Below are 21,901 nucleotides of genomic sequence, written 5' to 3'. Positions count from 1 at the left end.
CTCTGAGACACACAGTTAATTGGAAAAAGCAATGTGGACAATGTACTGTCCACTGTGATCAACACAGTGATCTGTGTTAACAGTAGAGCGCTATCCAGATGGCAGGTGGAGACAGGTTTTTGCTTGTATATGTTTAGGATATTTCTGGAAGAACGACCGAAAAGTATTCTAGAACAACAGCAGCGCTTGCATCCTCAGAGGCACACCTGATAAGTGCAAGTTCAGTTTGGGAGAAGGAGACACTGTCTTCTGGAATGCATCTTTGGCACCTTTTGAATTTTTTGCCATCAACAATTATTAGCTATTTGAAATAATTGAATTCGAAAACATACTCTCTGGTCAGAACAAATCCCTTCCTCTCCTCTGCTACCCTGTATTTTTTACTCACTCTTTTGCTGTGTTTACTCAACTCCATCACCCACAAAACCATGAGTAACTGTGTCCCTATAGGATTCCTACCCCCAGCATCTAGCATGCTGCTTTCCACATAGAAAGAGACTTAAAAAAAAAAAAAAATTAAAACGATGTCTTGAAGAATGAAGGAGTCCTTTTCCTTGGAATCAAGTCTGGCCACTTTTACATCTGACCCTAACAGAGCAGCTAATGAGGGCTACGAGAACGTGTACCCACTGGTCCTGGGATTGCATCCGGGAATATGCTCTCATTACTGCAAAGCGAGGAAGGAAACAGAGGCAGAGAAACAGAGACAAAGGGGATGGAGGCCGGGACGGAGACGATAGGACTGGATTCTAAAGCAGTGCTAAGTAGCACCCATGTGGAAAAAAACAGAAAGGATCACGTGAAAGAACGGGAAGGGAATCACTGAAGTCTTAGGTGATCTAAACAGGGGCCGCGCTAAGAAGACAACAGGCTTGTGATAAAGTCCGCTTTAAGCGTTCTGCTGCCATTTCTGTCCTCGTTCCTGCAGAGGCCAGGACACAAGCATGTGGATTCTGGAGTTAAATCAGGGGCTTTCACCCCAGCACAAGCACACTGAGCTCTTCCTAAGGACAGGCCTAGGGGCTGGCGACATTTTTATTAGCAATAATCCCTGCCACCTTCCGATTATCTACAGATTTACGACCACATAATCAAGCCCGACGTCAGGGAGTGCAGGGAGAGGGGGAGGAAAGGAGCTAAGAGGCTCTAAATCCCTCCTAACACTTGCTGCTTCCCTATCAGCACGATTAGAGCAGTCAACAGCCATCTGCGCAGCGCGGAGGGCTGGACTGCGGCGGTCCCTCGCCCCCGGCAGGCTGCTCCACGTCCGCGCCGGTGCAGGCCCCGTCCTCCCAGCGGCGGGGACCAGCCCAGAGACCCCACGACTGCCAGGAAGGCGGATCAAGGGGCTCGCTCCCCGCAGCCATGCTGAAGCAGAGCGAGCGGAGGCGATCTTGGGGCTACAGGCCCTGGAACACTCCGGAGAGCGAGCAGGCATCCCAGGCCCGGGCCGGCCCGCACCGCCGGAGCATCTGCTCGGTGGGGGCCCGCTCCGGCTCCCAGGCCAGCATCCCGCCGTGGACCGAGGGCAACTATAACTACTACATCGAGGAGGACGAGGACGGCGAGGAGGACGACGACCTGAGGGACGACCCAGGCGAGGAGGCTCGGCAGCCCAAGGCCCAGGGCGCCCGGCCAGCCAGCAGCCCCGACCTCGCCGCCGCGCCGTCCACGCTGAACGTGAACGTGGGCGGCCAAAGCTACCGCCTGGACTGCTGCCAGCTGGCCTGCTACCCCAAGACGCGCCTGGGCCGCCTGGCCACGTCCACCAGCCGCAGCCGCCAGCTGGGTCTGTGCGACGACTACGAGGAGCGGACGGACGAGTACTTCTTCGACCGCGACCCGGCCGTCTTCCAGCTGGTCTACAACTTCTACGCGTCCGGGGTGCTGCTGGTGCTGGACGAGCTGTGCCCGCGCGGCTTCCTGGAGGAGCTGGGCTACTGGGGCGTGCGCCTCAAGTACACGCCGCGCTGCTGCCGCATCTGCTTCGAGGAGCGGCGCGACGAGCTCAGCGAGCAGCTCAAGGTGCAGCGCGAGCTGCGCGCGCAGGCGCAGGCGGAGGAGGCCGAGGAGCTCTTCCGCGACATGCGCTTCTTCGGGCCGCAGCGCCGCCGCCTCTGGAACCTCATGGAGAAGCCCTTCTCGTCCGTCGCCGCCAAGGCCATCGGCGTGGCCTCCAGCCTCTTCGTGCTCATCTCGGTCGTGGCGCTGGCGCTCAACACGGTGGAGGAGATGCAGCAGCAGGCGGGGCCGGGCGCGGGCGGCGGCGACGCGCGGCCGGTCCTGGAGCACGTGGAGGTGCTGTGCATCGCCTTCTTCACGCTCGAGTTCCTGCTGCGCCTCGCCTCCACGCCCGACCTGCGGGGCTTCGCGCGCAGCGCCCTCAACGTGGTCGACCTGGTGGCCATCCTGCCGCTCTACCTGCAGCTGCTGCTCGAGGGCATCACGGGCGAGGACCAGCGGCAGGGCAAGGGCTCGCCGCGGGAGCACGACATCGAGGCGGTGGGCCGCGTGGGCAAGGTGGGCCAGGCGCTGCGCGTCATGCGCCTCCTGCGGGTCCTGCGCGTCCTCAAGCTGGCGCGCCACTCCACCGGCCTGCGCGCCTTCGGCTTCACGCTGCGCCGCTGCTACCAGCAGGTGGGCTGCCTCATGCTCTTCATCGCCATGGGCATCTTCACCTTCTCGGCCGCCGTCTACTCCGTGGAGCACGACATCCCCAACACCAACTTCACCAGCATCCCCCACGCCTGGTGGTGGGCCGCGGTGAGTACCCACGCTCCGGCTTCCCGCCCCCTTCCCCAGCCTGGAGGAGGCCAGTCGGCCCGGTCCTGGGCGATCAGCGGCCTGCCTTGCCTTGTTCCCCGACTTTGTCCCTGCCTGGGGTAGGGGCCCCTGCTCCCTCCAGGGCTCTGCTGCCTCCGGCAAACAGAACCAAGCTGGAAAGACAAAGTCCCGTAAGTAACTGAATTCAGCTCGGTCCTAGGAGCTTCCGAATCTAGATTTATTTTTTTTTTTAAGATTTTATTTATATATTTGAAAGACAGAGATCACAAGTAGGCAGGAAGCAGGCAGAGAGGAAGGGAGGCAGGCTCCCTGCCGAGCAGGGAGCCCGATGCAGGGCTCGGTCCCAGGACCCTGCGATCATGACCAGAGCTGAAGCTAGAGGCTTTAACCCACTGAGCCACCCAGGTGCCCCCCGAATCTAGATTTAGTCTTACGTCCCTGGACAGGCTGATTTTAAGAAGGATTCCTTGTTTATGTATGTGGGACCCATCCATCCTCCTCATTCTTATTCACCACTTACCGAACACCTGTTGCTGGTTTGTAAATTTTATCTGATTCAGTATGACAACCTGTGAAATGGTTAGGATCACGATTTTTTTTTTTTTTAAAGAGGACAAATTGGAACTGGCTTCAGATTCGAAGGAAAGTAAGTTTATGCAGGGAAGAAGTGAGACTCGGCTGACCCGTGTCCATCCTAACTGAGGTCCCACTGCTGCTAGCCAATCCTGAGTGTGGAGAGAAGCATCTACAACCCAAACTTGATCCAGGATCGCTGAAGTTCCTTTAGGGCCTGCTGTTCTTGCCCCATTCTACAGCTGGAGGAGTCGAGGTGCAGAGGGTTTGAGTGTAGACACCCACCTAAAGGTAGCAGAGTGAGGACCCAAACCTAAATTCATCCAAACTAAATCCATGCCCTTCCTACCCCCAGCAACTGCCTCTTTCAAGCTTCACGTTTAGGGCGTGCCTTGCCTAATTTGCAGTCTTTCAGTCATTTTTGTTGTTTTCTTTGGCATTTGCCTCTCTGTGGTAATATATGCCATTTGCTCAAATATCCACATTTCTGCTATGCTAAGCTAAATCCCTGGGAAATCCCTGAATCACTGGACATGCTGATGGATAAGCTGACATTTGTGCGTAGGAAAGAAATGGGTGTGTCATTTGTCTATTTTTAAAAGTAGATGGTTTGTAATGCTGTTAGAAACATTAAGCAAACACAACCAGTTTTTCCCATGTAAGGAACTGGTTATTTTCAGCATTAACACTGGGTTTGTTAGAACCTCGAGTCTGGTGTGGATTTCTGAGATGAACCAACCCAGGGCTACTAACAATGTAGTTCAGCGAGATGGAAGATTTAAATTTAGATTCTAGTCCCTGATCTGCTAATAATTAACTGTGACCCTGAATAATTGTGAAACCTCACTCTCTTACTCCCTGTCCTAAGTTTTCTTGTCCCTAAAAAAGGGTGGCTACAGAGCCCTATAATGCAGTTAGTCTTCTGTCAGGGAAAAGTAGAACTCCTATGTCAAATAGGATTTGTGGGCTTTCTTCAGTGATGGGATGACATTAGGCTCTTCCCCATGAGCTAGCCCAATGCCACACCTCCGATCACATTCCTGGTGACAAAAGGTCATCCCCATAGTAGATAAACCATGTGTACAGATGGAGCTGATAGAGGATGCTTTGTCCCCAGCAAGTGACATTTACTTTGGAGGTGAGTAAAGCAGTAAGGGAGAAGAACAAATCCGCATGCTGATGACACATTACCAAGTTCAAGAGTCAAGTTTCCATTTAACCAAGTATCTTAGAAGACCAGCGTGTATGTAGGTGGGGCCTAGGGGACATTCTATACTATACTTTCAACCCAGAAAACTTTTTAAAATGTTGTGTATTAATACAAAAATTGGTAAGAATTCTATTGCTAGTGAGGATTTTTCTTTTAAAAAATTTCTTGAAGTGAATGCCTATTGATTCCATTTAATTTTTTGATCTATGTAATGTACAATGACCCTCAAAACTTTGAAATTACCCCCTTTTTATGTTAACTAAAACAGTTTTAGTCAAAATCAGTTTTTTCCATAAGTTTTCCAATCAAAACTAAAATCACCATTTAATTTTTATCAGTAACACATTTTAACGATTACTGCTTTTGCCAAAGCGTGTTTTCTTTCGTGGACATTATCTCCATCAGGCACTATTTTCACAAGCCAAAATTTGCACACTTCTGCTTCACTGTTGACCAACCTCAACCTTTACCAGTGGACTTTGTCCATCTCATTCTGAGAATTTCAGAGACTAGTAAAAATCATTATGAACTAATCTATGTTTCTAAACTAATCTATGATAACAACAGGAGCAGATCCCCCCTTGAACATTCAAACACTGCTTTATGCCCCAGGACAACAGAGATTAAGAAAGTTCTTCCCCATCCTCCTGATGGCATGCCACACTGTGTACCAAGGGTCCATATTCTCATAGAGCAAAGAGAAGAGAATGTTGCCAAAATGATGCACACAGAACGCCTTGTTTCCCTATGTAGATGCCAAATAAAAGATACAAAACGTGAAGATGAATTCTTCATGAGAATCACAAAATCCATCTTACACATTCATTGAGCGAGAGTTCTTTGATCAATTCCAGGGCACCAAGTGGGTGATATAAACACTAGGGATATTGGGTTATCAATAGAACAAAACCCCCCAAAAGATGACTTTCTTTCTCTCACGCAGTTTACATTCTGATGGAGAAAGAGAATATATAGTTTCAGCTACTGGTGTGTCTCATATGAGATAACAGGATAGAGAGAGCTGGGTGTGGAATCCACCTTTAATAGGATGGCCGGAGAGACCTTCCTGGAGAAAATGACACTGAGCTGAAATTTTAAGGGTGAGAAGAAACCCATCTGTACAGACATGACTGAACAGAAATGAGAGTAAGAAGTGGAATCCCAAAACGAACTCCGACACAGCTGTCTCCACGTCTTTTACTGATCACACGCCTCGTAATTAAGATTTTTTTGAGCACACACCCATGATATATATGTGTCCAGCTATTCATAAATTATGTTATTTATTGCTATAATAATGATGCATCACGAACTACCCCAAAACTTAATCGCTTAAAATGTCAAGCACTGATTTAGTTATGAGTTTGCAAGTCAGCAGTTTGGGCTGTTTTCAACCAGAAGGTCCTTCTCATTTGGGCTGGTGCCAGTCACTCATATGTCTGATGATCAGCTGGGTGACAGCTGGGATGAAAGGGGGGACTAGGCCACATCTCCTCCATCCTCCAGCAGGCATTCACCCATGGCCATGGCAATGGGCAGGAGAGGGGATGCAGTTTCAACCATGTGAGCACTGTATAAGTTTCTGTTCATGTCATTTGCTCAACCCATTGGCCAAACCAAGTCACAAGGCCAAATTCAGAGTCCAAGAGCAGACTGATTAGCCCACCCAATCTAGGAAAGCACTGAAAGGTTTTATGGCAGAGACTTGGATGCAGGAAGATAGAAAGAATTAGGTCCACTGAATCGACATTTTTCCAAAGGAGATGCACATATGGCCAACATACACATGAAAAAAAAAAAATGCTCAACATCACACATCATCAGGAAAATTCAAATCAAAACTACAATGAGAGATCACCTCACACCTGTCAGAATAGCTAGAAAAAGACAAGAAATAACAAGAGTTGGCGAGGATGTGGAGAGAAAGGAATCCTCATGCACTGTTAGAAGAAATGCAAACAGGTACAGTCACTGTAGAAAACAGTATGGAGGTTCCTAAGAAAAAAAAAATTTTTAAATAGAAATACTGTACAATCTAGAAAATCCGCTACTGTGTATTTACCCAAAGAACATGAAGACAGTAATTTTGGAAAGATACATGCACCCCTGTGTTCACTGCAGCATTATTTACAATGGCGTAATTATGGAAGCAGCCCAAGTGTCCATCAGCAGATGAATGGATAAAGACAAGGCATGTGTGCACACGCATGCACACACACACACCCACACACAGGATATTACTCAGCCATAACAAAAGAATGGGATCTTGCCATTTGCAACAACATGGACAACAACAGAGGACATTATGCTACGTGAAATAAATCGGAGAAAGACAAATGCCACATGATTTCACTTATATGTGGAATCTGAAAAAAAAGTGAACAAACAAAAAAGCAGAAGCATATCCATAAATATAAAAAACCAGAGGTTGCCAGAGGGTAGGATGGTAGGGGGGGATGGGTGGGTAAAATGGGTGAAGGGCAGCGCGAGGTACAGGCTTCCAGTTACGGAATTCTAAATGACGGGGATGAAAGGGACAGCATGGAGAACGTAGTCAGTGGTGCTGTCATCAGGTTGTATGGTGACAGATGGTCGCGTAACAGAATGTGCAGACCTGTTGAATCACCATATTGTTCACCTGAAATTAATGTCACATCGTGTGTCCACTATATTTCTATTAAAAAAAATTAGGTAATACAATCATTCTACTGTAGTAAGCTGTTCCTGCTCACATATGTACACATCAGGAAACACATCCTCACACAGATTGGTAGTATCCCTGACTTCCGTGCTGTCTGCCTTGTACGCTCAGCCTCATTACAGACCGATTTTCCAAGCCGTTCTTCCGTGGGCTGCTGCACTTGCAGACAACCCCCGAATCCAGCTTGCTTTTCATCATCTTCCCTCTCTCTATGCCAAGGATCTTAAAACCTTCCTCTGTAATTCAGCTCAAGGTTTTAAGAGGAATACAGTAATTTTCATCAGGGTGAATACTTCTACAGCTGCAGAACAACCCCCTGTGGACATTCACGTCTGCAAATGCTCCCGCATTAGGATTTAAGAGCCCCGTCCTACTCGTCTGTCAAATGGAGATCATTTGTAAGTGCTAATGTAATAGGAAACATATGTAAAATGCTAGCCTGTAGTACATCCGCCATAAATAGAAGCTACCATATCTGTCTAGTTGATACTCTCTATCACGTGGAAGCCATAACCTTTGCTTTCAGATTCATTTGGGGGAAAATAAAAACAGAAGTGATTCCCTCTCTACTGGAAAAAGAGAGGCTGTAAGACATATGAAGGGGCCAGCGCTTCTCTCCTGGGAGAGCCTCTGAGTGCCCAGATGAATAGGTACGCACCCAGGGCAGCTCCAGTCATGTCGGGCGCCCCCTTTACCCCTCCCACCCCCCACCCCGGCTCCCGGGGGGTAGGAAATGCAGGGCCTAGCTCGGCAAGAACAATCAGCTCTGTGGAGACACCGTCATCACTGGCCGCCAGTGTGGCTCTGTTTTAAAGCAGAAAAGGGCAACTAGACTGTTTAACGGGCCATTTCCTTCTGAGCCTCAAGAGTGACTTAAAACTATAGAAACCAAAGAGAAAACTATGTCATGAACTCATTCCTGCAAAGACTAACAAAACTTTTCAAAAAGAAGATTTATCTCTAGCTGATTAGGCAGATAATTGTCCACAGAGACCTTGCTCCTATCTTTGTTTTCCCAAAGCATGTTATCATTTCCTTGCAAATAGGTGGCACTTAGGAGATCACCGAGATGTTATTTTATTTTAATGGATCGATGGCTTGCTTTAAGAAGACCCATTTAGGGGGCGCCTGGGTGGCTCAGTGGGTTAAAGCCTCTGCCTTCGGCTCAGGTCATGATCCCAGGGTCTGGGGATTGAGCCCCACATCGGGCTCTCTGCTCTGTGGGGCTCTCTCTCTGCCTGCCTCTCTGCCTGCTTGTATTCTCTGTCAAATAAATAAATAAAATCTTAAAAAAAAAAAAAGTCCCATTTAGAAGTTGCATCAGCCAAGTTAGGAAAACAGAAAAGAAAAGGTGGGGGGGATATTTTAAACAGAAGGAATGTGACACAGGGTTATTGATACACACGTGTTAGAGGGCTGGAAGAGCAGTAAGGGGAAACAGAGAACCCAGAGATCGGTTCCTGCGGGGAACAGTGGCCAACCTTAAAACTGGAGGAACAAATAGAAGGTCAAGTTACTGGAACCCACAAGAACAGAGAAGGAGCCTCTGAGGGGCTGTCACAGGAACTCCTTGGACGACATCATGAGATTAGTGTTCTCTGAGCCAAAAGACGCCTGAGCCACGGCTATCTGCTTACTGGAGGGCGGTGACAGCCAGCAGAAGTGGGAATCCAGACGCTTAGCTCCTCACCCACCTCCAGTGTCCCAACACTATCTTATTTGCCGAACACAACCAGAAACCAGTGAGCAAGGAGGTCTGGGAAATGTAGTTTGCACACTCCCAGCTGCGAGACTATAGGAAAGAGTGCAGAGGGTGTCTCGCTTGGGACTGAGAGACAGTGGGTCGATGTCTGACACACAGCAGTAAGGGAGGCGGCATCCTCTTAGATTCTTCAGAAATAGCAAAGGAGCCATGAAATGGGGCAAAGGCTCTTAGGCACTACTCTAACTTTTTGCTCCTGTGGACTCCTGACTCTGGAGTGGTCCCCTTTTAGAACTGTGGTCCTCCTGTGGGCCGGCAGGACTTGTGGGACATGACGGAGCTGTAGAGGACAGGGAAAGTACCAAGTAAACCGTGGGTGAGTTTATGGCATCATTACAGCATGCCTTTCTGCGGCTGGAGGAATAGATCCCACATTTGCCTTAGCTTCTGCTACCTTCTCCTTAATTGCACAATTTCCATGCACATCAGGACTTTAACATACAGATGAGGCAGGTTGGTTCTCGTAAGGTCCTGTCCTCACCCATGACCTCATTCTAACAGTGCTTCTACCCCTCAAAACATTCTTTGAATTCCACTGAGGAATTCTCTTTGGAGACTGTGATATGTCCATTTACTACTTTGTAATCGTGCCAAATCTTCACCTTTTGGAGGGAGGATTTGAAATTTTGAGATACAGTCAGGTCCCTTGAGCTTAAGACTGACATCTGGAGTTAACCCTTGAGGCGGCTAAGACTGCTTGTTCCAAGGTAATGCCACTGAATCCTCTGTGCAGATTAAAATTCAAAGAGGAATTCCTCAAATATTTGTATCCACAGCAACATGGATAGGCACGTATAGCCTTTGAAGATAAATCCTTTAAAGAACATGCATTAAGGTGTGTAATAATTTTAGCCAGAAATCACAAGTCTTCTACACCCCAAATTGTTTGGGAATGCTAGAAGAGGCGTTCATTATTTTGAAAAATCAGTTGTGTTCCCTGGGCTCCTACGTGCATGGATTTCTGGGTGCCAAGATTTCATCTATACCTCGCTCATTATGAAGGAAACAAACATTCCTTGCTGAAGGAGAAATTTCAGTATAGTCATTCTGAAGTTTGAGAGAAAAACTGGATGCTTGTCCTCCTTGTAATGTTTAGGAGGCCAAGATTTGCTGATTAATGGGTGAGCTCCTCGGGGAAGGTCACATTCTGGCTTTTGGGACCCAAAGGCTAGGGAAAATATGTAAGCCTTCCATGGAATGGGACATTTCCAGTTTATGGAGTGGCTGAGCGAGCCAGTGTTTTCAGGATATTAAGATGGATTGCAGGGATTCTGGTCATATTTCCAGACCCAGCCCCTCCTAATGTGAGAATGCACTCCGGGATCACATGTGTCAGTATAGGGCTTTCCATTTTTAATGTTCATGAAGGGAGAAATGGGTTTGGGCTGTGGAACATGGAGAAAAGATCCCTAAAGCCAAGGAATTCTGCATTCCTCGTGGAGCCAAGGAGCAAGAACCACGTCACTGGTTGAGTCAAACTGTCCACAGAACAGACAAGGCAATGATGAGCTGTGAGTTTTGAACAAATTCTTCAGGACCCGTCACACAGAGCCTCCTAGCAGAAGAGATCTTTTCTCTAAAAATAAAGACCCAAGATATACAAAAATATTTAGACCATATTATGAGCATCAAGTATGTCTTCTCCCTTAAGCCAACAACACTCTTTGCTTTTGACTCTCCAAAGTTCAGCCAAAAAAAAAAAAAAAAAGTCGAGTTGGGAATGCAGTAAACCCAGTGAGGGACTGATCAGAAGTTTAAAATAGGCACTTGGTCTCAGTTCTCTTCCTCTGGATCCTCCTAGCCTCCTGCCTCCCTTCTTCCTTTTGTGGAGGCTTCCTGAACTACTCCTTCCTGTCACTCATCCCTGTTCCCAGATTCCCCGTAGGCTCCTTCCGGGGCAAGCAGACGAGCGATTCAACATTCATCCAGAGATACGAGGGCTGTGCTTCGTGACCTGTGGAAGCCACGGTTCAGTTCAGTGTACGCGGACAGAGACCTGACTCAGGCTCTTTTTCTCTGGGTATGGACAGGGATGAGTGAGAGAGAGAGAGAGAGACACACACACACGGAGATTAACCCATGAGTGAGATCACTGTACCACTGCCTGTCATCATCCTTTGGTGCCAAAATCTGGAGCCAGAGTGTCCCCCACCCTATTCCCCTCCCGTTCAGCAGGATCCAAGCAGGGGCCCATTTCCACAGCCCATCGGGCTAATAAGCATGAGAACTACTAGCCTTATCACTCGGACCCTGCACCAAGCTCTCCTTCAATCCCTTAACACCCCTGTGGGGTAGGTACTGCTATTCTCCCTGTATTTCACAAGGAGAGACAGAGGGTATGCAGGAGACCTGCCCAAGTCACACAGCTGGGAGGGGGATTCAGAGCCAGGTACCCGGATGCCATCTGTCTCCTTAAGCTGGTGTCCGCCATCTTGCCTCTCTTAGGTGCTTGCGTGTTTTCTTCCCCCGGGGGAAGGGACAGCCCACCCTCAACAGGTCCCTCGCAGTCAGAGGTGGTGTCTCCCCCAACCCCGAGAGGACGTCAAGCTTTCAGTTTTTTATGGTCTGGGTGGAGCTGTGGTTCTTCTCAGCAACACCAGATTAGCCCAGCTGGCCTGCTTCTCCATTCCATCCTAACTAACCAACCACACTTATGTTCAAACCGACCCTTCCGTCAAAACAGAAGCGTTTACTAAGCTAAACACCACCTTGGTACAGGTCAACAGGCTAACTGTGCATTCTAGTACCATCTGCCAGAAATTTGTGGCAATGCCACAGATCGATGCAGCAAACAGTGCCCCCTGGAGTTGTGCAATGCACAGGGTTTTTTGGGGTTTTTTTGTTGTTGTTTTTTTCCAACTAAGCAACTAAGCCCTGCCTACAAGCCTTCTAGTCATTTAGCCACTAGTCTGAGGGCTGACGGGAGGCTCAATACATGAGGCTTAGAAAAACGGGCCCCAAGAGATTTTCCCAGGTTTTCTCTGGCTCCACTGACTGATAACTAGTCCCACGGGTATCTGCATTTTAAAACAGAAGCTTGTTAACCTAAATACATCTCTAATTAGTGGAATTCAAGGCAGTGTGCAAGAGTGATGGGAAAAATTTCATGCAGGATGAACATATTTTTGGTCTGTGATGTCTTACGGAAAAGTCCCTTTGCAAAATAATGAGTGTGTTTCTCCAGACATTTGCAATTAGAGCACCTTCATATACGATACCTCATTTGAATGACACAACAACTCCGAGAAGTATTATAATTGTCTCCATTTTAAAGATGAGAGAAGCACCACAGAAGAGGTTGCTCACTGCCTTTTGTGGGCCTGATCCTGGGTTAAGTGCTTTATACTCCTTTTCTTATTTAGTCTGCAGGAGAAGATGAAGAGTTGGCTATGATCCTCCAATTTTAGATGAGGAACCAAAGCTCAGAGACTGAACATTTTGCTCGTGGGTGTTCAGCGGCGAAGGGTCAGAATTAGGACTTGGACCCATGTATGGCTGGTTCCAAGCCCGAGCTCTTTCCGGTACACCTATTATATGGGCAAATCCAGGGTCCCTGGTCCTAAAGCCAGCCCCTCTGAGGGGAGACAGAAGCTAACATTTATTGAAGCCATGCTCCCCGGGAACTTTACACACTGCAGCTTATATGCTCTCCACAACCCCTTAAGCAGCTGTGATCTCCCCTGTATTGTGTGTAAGAAAATTTGTAATAGTCAGGATCCAAGCCCAGGACTCCCAGCCCTACAGCTTGTGTTCTTTCCATGACACAGATCCTGCAGGCAAACTTCTGGTTCCCCCTAAAGCTGGCTCTGTGGGAGCCGTTACCTGACCTACATGTACCTTCAGGGAGACAGAGGACACTTTCCTGCCTGGTTCTCTCCTTGTCTTCTCCCCTGTCACACTGCTAACAGTTCCGTCCCACTTTCTTTCCCACGCAGGTGAGCCTCTCCACTGTGGGATACGGAGACATGTACCCAGAGACCATCCTGGGCAGGCTTTTTGCCTTCCTCTGCATTGCTTTTGGAATTATCCTCAACGGGATGCCAATTTCCATCCTCTACAACAAGTTCTCTGATTACTACAGCAAGCTCAAAGCTTATGAGTATACTGCCATGAGAAGGGAAAGGGGAAAGGTAGAGTTCCTGCAAAGAGCCAGAAAGAAGATGACGGAGTGTTTTGCTAGAAGCGTCCTACAGCCCCAGCCAAGGCAAGCGAGGTGATGTTCCGGAGGACACATGGCTAGTAGACCCTGCGAACCTCAAGGTTTTAGTCCTCCTTTGTATTATCGGAATGGACAGTACAAGAACACAGGAGACCATCATACACAGCGGGCATCCAGCTCAGAGTTCTACTCCTGGAAATGTCCATTTTGGCCCAAACTGGGACTGCCTCCTTTGTTCTTTAACCATGTTGTGGGAGTCTGACCTCCCCAGTGACACTGGTAGCGAAAACTTGAGAGGAGCAACATCTTCTCATGGCTTCTCAGTAAGTATTTCTGAACTTGAGTTGACATGAGAAGAGTTTCTTGAAGAAATAAAACTCCTGTTTTTCAGAGAGAAAGAGAGGCTTTTGCAGCATGAGCTTTAGTTAGACCAAGCTGAAAGGCCCAGACCTACCGGATATAGGGTTTAGGGAAGTTGCTTTAACGGTCTCAGCCTCGATTTCTTCAATTGTAAAAAGTAGGTAATGAGACTGACCTTGTGAGATCAGCATGGGCATTGAAGATAATAAATATTCAATAAATGGTAGCAGTTAAAATTGTGAGTGGTTCTTGTCTAGTACTCTCCAGACAGGTGGCTCTCAGCCCAGGGGCATATGGCACCTCCAGAACCCCTTGCTCCTGGGACATCTGGCCATGTCTAGACATGTTTTTGACTGTCACCACCGTGAGGGAGGAGGAGAGTGGCGACAGGCATTTCCTAGGTGGAGACTTGGGTTCCTACTGCAGGTACCAGACAGCCCCCTAACAAAGAATCATCTGACCCAAAAAGTCAATGGAGCCGGGGCGCCTGTGCGGCTCAGTGGGTTAAAGCCTCTGCCTTCGGCTCAGGTCATGATCCCAGGGTCCTGGGATCAAGCCCCGCATCGGGCTCTCTGCTCGGCGGGGAGCCTGCTTCCTCCTCTCTCTCTCTCTGCCTGCCTCTCCACCTACTGTGATCTCTGTCTGTCAAATAAATAAATAAAATCTTTAAAAAAAAAAAAAAAAAGTCAATGGAGCCAAAGCTGAGAACCCTCATCTAGAATGACCCAAGGTGGCCCCAGACCCTCCCTGTGAAACACACCCAAGCGTGCCGATCACTCTCCCTGCATAGGCACCCTGACATGCCCTCCCCTCTCAGGCCTCCTCTCCCTCACCTTTCCAGGCAAAGAAAAAAAAAAATTTTTAAATCCTGCCCCTTGGACACATGTTCTGGACCAAGCACTGAAGGAAGGGAATTTAATCCATGTGGCTCTCTGCCCTGGGCTGGTCTGTGGGTCAGAAAACCAATCCCCACTGGGTCCTGGTACTTTCTTATCCTGTCCCTTCTCCTTCTAGTTCCTTCCTCCCTCCATGGGACTGCTGGAAATTGCATTTCTGGAAATTGCAGCTTTGTTTGAACTGAGCAGAGGTCACTCCTGTAACTAGGGCTTTTGCCGTGCCGGCCATCAAATTTGTCTCAGGGCACCAATGGGCCTCTCTGTATGAGGAAAGTGAGAGTAATTGTTCTGTGCATTCTTACTGTGACAGGCACTGTGGGTTTTACTTCATAATCTGTAACTTCATTTCATCCTAATACATCCCTAAATAAGGTATTATATTTCAGTTTGGTTAGGAAGACATGTGTAGGCTCAGAGAGGGTAAGTAATTCTGCTGACACAGTCAGTAAATGGTGGGACTGGGTTTCAAGCCCAGGACTGTCTGATTGCTCAGAGTCTAAACTTGTGGTTCTGTGTCTTGATAGTCAGAATGCTGAGCCCCACCGCCCAGAGTGTCAGATTCACAGGTCTGGGTGGGACATGACAATTTATTTGCATTTCTACCAAGTACCAGGTGATGCTGACATTTCAGGTCCAGGGACTGCATCTTGAGAACCGTGAGTCTGAATCACCTCACAAAGAGCTAGGACTACAAAACCAGATGTAAGTCTCCCACTTATTCCGAAGTGTCCTTAACACCATCATAAATGACCTGGAGTCTGAAGGGTGGGCAGAAGTCCAATCCTTGGAGGGTAGCTAGATAACTACAGGACATCCAGGTAAATTTGCTTTTCAGATAAATAAGTACTTTTAGTAGAAATATGTCCCAAATACTGTATCATATACACTTCCACTAAAAAATTATCTAGTGCTTCTCTGCAATTCAAATTTAACCAGGCATCTCATATTTTTATTATCCAGGCAACATTAATCTACTGTTTCTGAGATATGGAAGTTCCTCATAGGGATGGAAATTACCCTCGAGTCCTAGAACCCCACCAAAACAGCAAGACCCTCAGCCAGGGGACACTTCTCTCTCCTCTTGCTAAATAAAAAGAGGGAGGAGTTTTGAATCTGACCCCTTGCCTTGACATGAAAGCAGAGTCACAGCACGCAGGAGGTCGGGAGCAGAGCTTACAGAGCCACCTGACATGCTCAGGACAGCAGCAGCCCCTCTGGTCCACCTCCAGCCTTCCAGCTCTTTCTGAGGTCTCTGGTGGAGGGGTTTGTTGACGAAGTACATCTGCTGGGCTCTTCAGGGCACAGGGATGCCCTAATGGAAAGAAGTGGGGACTGGCCGGGGATATAGGCAGGGGAGCCTGGTGGAGCAGAGGAGCTATTCCAGGTCCCCGGAGGGATCCAGTAAATGGCAGTGTACCACCCCCCACCCTGCCTCACTAGGCACATCTGTTCAGAGAGCTGTGCTCCTACCTTCCAAGACAGCAACAAGAACAGAAGGGAGTTAAAACCCAAGAGACTAACATTCCAAAAGCCCCACTGTGTGCCAGGCACAGAACCAAAATTTTCACTGGACCCTTTGCAGCCCTAGGAAGTGGGTTTCAAGGTTGTCACTTACAGATGCTCGGCCACACTGACCCTGACATAATCCTTGGATCTAGATTTGAACCCTGGCTCTGTCATTTGCTAGGAGGTTGAATCAAAAACATCTGAGGGTTGGTGATTCCCTATGGTTCAAGCTAGTAGTTGTATGATCACTTGATTTCTCTGGGCCTCTGTTTCTGTATCATTCAAGGGGAGATCATAGTGCCTTTGTCGGGCTGTGTGGTCACCACACAACAATGTATTAGCAACATTTGCACACATATCAAGAACTAACTAAATGTTAGCTGCAATGATCACCAGCAATTTTCTGGCTGCACAAGGAAATGGTACGAGCCCAGAGAGGGTGACATCACCTGTTACCAAGGAAAGAACCCTGCAGGTGAAGACAGTTCAGTTTTTGAATCCTGTTTCCAGCCCCCTGCCCATCCAAGGCCCCCGAGAAGGATCTAGACCAGTTTGTCTGATGGGACTTTCTATAATGCTGGGAATGTTTCATGCTACGCAGCCCGTGGGACTGTTGAGCACTTGAAATGTGGCTACTGTGATTCAGAAGCTAAATTTTTAAATTTCATTTCATTGAAAAATTTTTTTTCCAGATTTTAAGTCTCCGCTCTACCCAGCATGGTGCTCAGACTCACAGCCCCAAGCAGCAAGGGTCACGTGCTCTACCGACTGAGCTACGGGTGCCCCTCACTTCTTGGAAACTGTAAATGGTCACACGGGGCTACAGTCCGCCATACTGGGCAATGCAGTCATGCACCTTTCTTCTGCCCGCATGGGGGCATCCACTCTGAGGCTAGAAGGGGCGTTTGGCTTTAGGGAGGGGAGTGGTCCTGGGAAAAGAAGAAAATGTGGGTCTCCTGTTCTGGCTCAGAGCTGGAATGGGTTTCCAGGACAATAAGGATAGCATTGGAAGTAGAAGCTGACAATCTGACTTGTGGTCTGGAAGGGCCTCTTGAAGAGTGAAGAAGAGAAATCCAGCAAAGCATGCACAACAGAGAGCGCTCTCGAAGGACCACGTCTGTCATTTAAGTGGGTCGCAGGCTTCACCCTGAGGAACTTCTGGGCTCCCTCACTTGGGTCAGCCCAAGACCATATACCATTTCCTTCAACTTCTAACCCAAACTGGATCAAAAACACTTCCCTTATTTTACCTCAGCTTCAAGGATATAAGCAGACATGTTCACAAGAGACCTTTCTTAAAAATAAGGGAAAATATCGGGGCACCTGGGTGGCTCAGTGGTTGAGCCTCTGCCTTCGGCTCAGGTCATGATCTCAGGGTCCTGGGATCAAGTCTCGCATCGGGCTTTCCCGTCTGCAGGGAGCCTGCTTCCTCCTCTCTCTCTCTCTGCTTGCCTCTCTGCCTGCTTGTGATCTCTCTCAGTCAAATAAATAAAATTTAAAAAAAAATAAGGGAAAATATTAAATTATCACCTTAAAACGACCATATTCCCCAGGAGGCTAGGTCCAGGAAAGTAGGTTTAAGTTTTGTTGAGCTTCAAATTTGCTTCTCTTAGGCAGATGCCCTGACTCCCTGAATCAAGATGAAGGTGGTTCCCTCTCACTCCTCCCTCTTTTCCCTCCCTGTTCCACTCCGATGGGACTTTACAGCTCATGAGTATTCTACCTTACATGTCTCTTCTTGTGTGCTGGGCCTTCTCCATTTGTTCTTCTAGACTCGTTATTCACCCTTGCTGCAGCGTCCAAGAGGACTGAATCCTGCATCTGTACCACCCAGGCTCCCTTGCCCTCTAGTAGAATATCAGCAGTTGAGATGAGAGAACATTCTGGGCATTACTCCCCACCCTGTGTGTGTGTGTGGGCACCAGTTTTCTGGGCAGCATCTGAGTTCCTACAGTCAGCCAGCAAGTGAAACAGCCCTCCTGTCCGGCCATAGCACTCACAGGTTCCAGGAACACCTTCCCCTCCAGTTGTCCCTTCAGGCCTATAAGTGCTAATGGCCTCTTGTTGTTGCTTGTCACTGAGTGTCTCACCATTCCTCATTGGTCCCCTTAATCCTTGACACACCTCTGTAAATAGAATACTATCTTTCTGAAAAACCCTTTGAGTGTGCCAACTATTTCCCATTGGAATCCTGATTGGCGTCTCTTGAGAAAAATATATTGCTCTATTCTTCCAGTCACTACTGTAAAGATGACTCCCAGGACATCATTCCAGACTGAGAAGCACAGCCCTTGGATGTACAGACGAGGAGCCTTTCCAGCTCACAGTTGTTTGTAAGGCAGTGATGACTGGCATCCTTAAGTGCCAATAAATGATTCATGCTTCCTGCCAAAGGCCTCCAGTTCTGCTCTCCTTGGGAGTTTTCAATGACAGCCTGTGGAGCTCCCTTCCCCAGCCCCATCCCATACATACTAATGGATTTTCATGACTCCATGACGGAACACTGTGCATAAGATAAATGAGAATATACGCACCTACACACAGACGTGTTGGTGTCCTCTGAAGACATCAAGAAACCATCTTGCCCAGGCTCCTATCTTTACTTTAGTAAGTTTTTATTAACCTTGTTTTGTAAGTGATAGAACTGAAACCCAGAGAAGCTAAGAAAAATGCCCAAAGATGGCAAACATTTGTTTGCCATGCTGCCACCCCCTTTCTATGCCCACAGCAGACATTCTTAATCAATCACATCCCTCCTTCCCATTAGGAAAGCTTCTCATCATGGTTCTCTAGCAGCCAACTTGGATCTGTCAGAGCTGACACTCAAGACCTATTTGCCATCCTAGCACATGCTCGATTTCCAAAAATTAAGAAATCCATCTCTGTAGCCTTCTAGTGCATTCTTCTTTTTGAAGGATTTCCCTACAAATCCAGAAAAACTGCAGACCATGCTCATGCTATCCTTGATACTATTAAGCCTTGGTAAATGAAATTCCCTGAGTCCCAGTTTCCTCATCACAATACAGAGATTATCAAGACCTTCTGGGGAGGATTAACTGCTATATGAATGATAAGCACCCAAAACAAAACTCATCCTATAGTAGGTGCTCGGTTCATGGTAGCTTTCATCATTCACTTTCCATAAACAGAATGTCAGCGATGTTCATCGGCCAGAACACGCCCCTCTGTGGTGATTATTAGTGTCGGCGGTCACTGGGCTGACCACAAATATTTGAGCTCTCCTTGAATATGAGCATAGTAGATTGCATCCCTCCACCACATTCAACTTATATGGGGCCAAGTGGCTTGCCTTGGCCAAACAAATGTGAGCAAAAGAGATGCATTTTACTTCTGCATAGTTACCAGTCTTGCTTTTTTCTGTGTTGCTAACTATGGAAACATGTTAAGCTAAAACATCCATCTGCCAAGGTCTGTGAATAACTACGATCAGCAGAACCCCAGGTTGACCCCACTGGATGTGTAGTTTAAAAGAACTATGCCTCCTTTGGGTCAAGTCACAGATTCTGGATTGGTTCTTTCTGCAGCCATAACTCATCCATTTGGTGAATACTTGTCTTTTGTATCAATATTCTAGGGAAGCTGAAATTTCTCCATCTTACTCTAGAGAAGGGACTTGAAATATTCATGTGTTTAAATGTTCATGTCTCCCCAAGTCATTTTCTACAAAGGGCTGGATGGTAAGTCAACTTAAGATTTATCAATTACACACGATGGGCCAAGCATCATTCTGGTCACTCTATGTGAGCTAACGTGCACACTTCACACAATGTCTGTCCCATAATAAATATCCAAATTCACGTTAATCATCATGTCATCATGGTTGTCACTATTATGCATCATCTCCAGTCCTTACGACCACTCAGTGAGGCAGAGACTGGTATCTCCACTTGACAGAAAAAGAAACTAAGGCACAAAGCAGTTGAGCCATATTTGAAGCCACAAGGCTTCAAAGGTAGAAAATAACGTAGCGAGGATGAGAATTCAAGTATGCCTGAAACCAGAGTCTTTGTTCTTCCCACCTGCTCCATACACTGCCCAGTGAAGACTACCCATTGTTTGCAGAGCACTTCCCTGACACCTCTACTTCCCATTGGTGGGGTGGGTACTCACCATCAGACCTATCCTTTGATTTTACCAAATACAACTATTATAGGTTAATTCATCGAGGATAGAGAGAAATTGGCCTCCCCTAGGTCAGCTCAGGCATGGAAATTAAAACTTGGCATGCGGAAAAGAATTGTTTTTCTGCCAGCTTCAGAATTCACTATCAAGAGGAGTTTCTCCCTCCCTCTTCCTTCAAATTTCTTTGGAATATCTAGGCTGTCACTTATTTCTACTTCAGACATGGCACAGGGCAAGGGACCAGTGAGAAGTTTGCCCTATCCTGCCCGTCCCCCTAGAGCTGAGGCCAAATAGGGAGGAAGAGAGAGAACCCAAACACGGGCAGACCCACCAACAGACCTCAACTCACTACATCTTCCTTCAGGCCATTTATTTCATTAAAGCACAGGATGCTCAAGGGAACCTCAGGAAAGGGGACAATTTCATTTTCCCCACACCTTGGAAATTAAAATTCTTTCCAAAAAATAATTTGCTTTGTTCTTCAAATAAGCTAAGGAGAGGAGAAAAGGGGTCAAGGAGTGAGAAGAAAATGAGAGCAGGAAGGAATGGAGGGAGGGAGGGTGGGAAGGAAAATAGATACATAAAACAGGGGAAGAGAGGGACATTAAGATGGGAAAGAACAAGGACACAGTCGAAGAGCAACAGGACTGATTCATGGTTTCATGAGATCAGTAACCCATCTAAATTTCCATCTTTTTTCAAAATTTTAATTGGTTATATATTGCCTGCCAATCTCTCATATCTGGAGTGCTTCTTGGGGTTCCCTTCCCTGAGCTCCCACCCACGCCCTCAGAAAAGGCTCAATGGCTCTCACAGTCTAGTTCATAACTGTGATTCATCTTGAAAGGACACAAAATAATGGGAAGGAGTAACCTTCCAGTCCAACTGACTTGGGTTCAAAATGCAGCCCTAGCGTTTACTGTAGTTTACTATAGCCCTAGCGTCTCTTTTCCAACAACAAACATTGATAAGCATGCATGGGCCAAGCACTGTTCTAGATACTGGGCTATAGTAAACTAGATTCCCTGCCCTCATAAAGCTTCCATTCCACAGAAATAAGAAGGAAAATAAGTGATATTTTAGTGATAAGTACATTGAGGTAAATAATCCATAGAGAACAACAATATCAGGGGAGGGTCGCTTTTAAATGAAAGATCGTGGCAAAGCATGATGCTGGGGCAAAGCCTTGGAGTGGAGGAGTGAACACTGCAGCTATTTGGGGGGACAGAGCAAACGCCAAGTATAAACACTGGGCCAAGATCATATACTTAGCTGAGCCTCAGGATCGACGGATTGTAGGTCCTGATGCTGTAGAATTTTCGCAGTTCAGACATAACAGTGAACTGGAAAAATAGGAAGTGATGAACAAAATGTACGACATTGGACATTGACTTTAAGGTACAGCTTTAGTTCCCTTAGCGACATGTTGTAGAGTAAAAGGACGTGCCTGAAGATCTGAAGTAGAAGATAAAACCATTGGAGGAATTCAGAAACCAGCACATTCGAAGGGTCATCTGTGTAGGTGTTACCATCACCAAGAACTGAACCAGAGTGGTGTTGAAGAGAATAAAGGGGAAACTGGGTCCTACTCTTCAAGGAATTCGAGGGAGGGCCCGGAGATCACTAGAAGGTTATAGTAAGAAGGGAGAGGGATCTGAAGATTAGCAATGCCAATCTGGTTTGGAACAGAATGACCTGGAGGCAGCAGAAAGGAGCAACGAGGACACCTATCTTACCCCACGTCTACTAGGTAACGGCTGTTGGAATGGAAACCACCACCACCACCGCTTGAGAGGACTGCAAGGAA

The 21,901-nt window shown here is 47.4% G+C and overlaps 1 protein-coding gene across 1 annotated transcript; it reads left to right on the top strand.

The window, feature by feature from the left end:
* Positions 1-1,365: 1,365 nt before the first annotated feature.
* KCNV2 (potassium voltage-gated channel modifier subfamily V member 2) lies at positions 1,366-20,400 on the top strand. The gene is made up of 3 exons (XM_047700901.1): positions 1,366-2,763; positions 12,966-13,243; positions 20,315-20,400. Exons 1-3 carry the CDS (start codon positions 1,366-1,368, stop codon positions 20,370-20,372), a joined length of 1,734 nt encoding a protein of 577 aa, XP_047556857.1. The 3' UTR covers positions 20,373-20,400.
* The last annotated feature ends 1,501 nt before the right edge of the window (positions 20,401-21,901 follow it).

The sequence above is a fragment of the Lutra lutra genome, chromosome 13 (assembly GCF_902655055.1).
Source record: "Lutra lutra chromosome 13, mLutLut1.2, whole genome shotgun sequence".
In the NCBI taxonomy this organism is placed as follows: domain Eukaryota; kingdom Metazoa; phylum Chordata; class Mammalia; order Carnivora; family Mustelidae; genus Lutra; species Lutra lutra.
Note: the sequence above shows the minus strand (reverse complement) of the source record. Positions and strands in the feature narration are given on the sequence as shown.

Bases quoted from the DNA above. Each gene is read 5' to 3' on its own strand.
- KCNV2 (XM_047700901.1), top strand. From the start codon at position 1,366: ATGCTGAAGCAGAGCGAGCGGAGGCGATCTTGGGGCTACAGGCCCTGG. The intron at 2,764-12,965 runs GTGAGTACCCAC...TTTCCCACGCAG, and splicing joins ACGCCTGGTGGTGGGCCGCG to GTGAGCCTCTCCACTGTGGG. The intron at 13,244-20,314 runs GTGATGTTCCGG...TTTCTACTTCAG, and splicing joins CCCCAGCCAAGGCAAGCGAG to ACATGGCACAGGGCAAGGGA.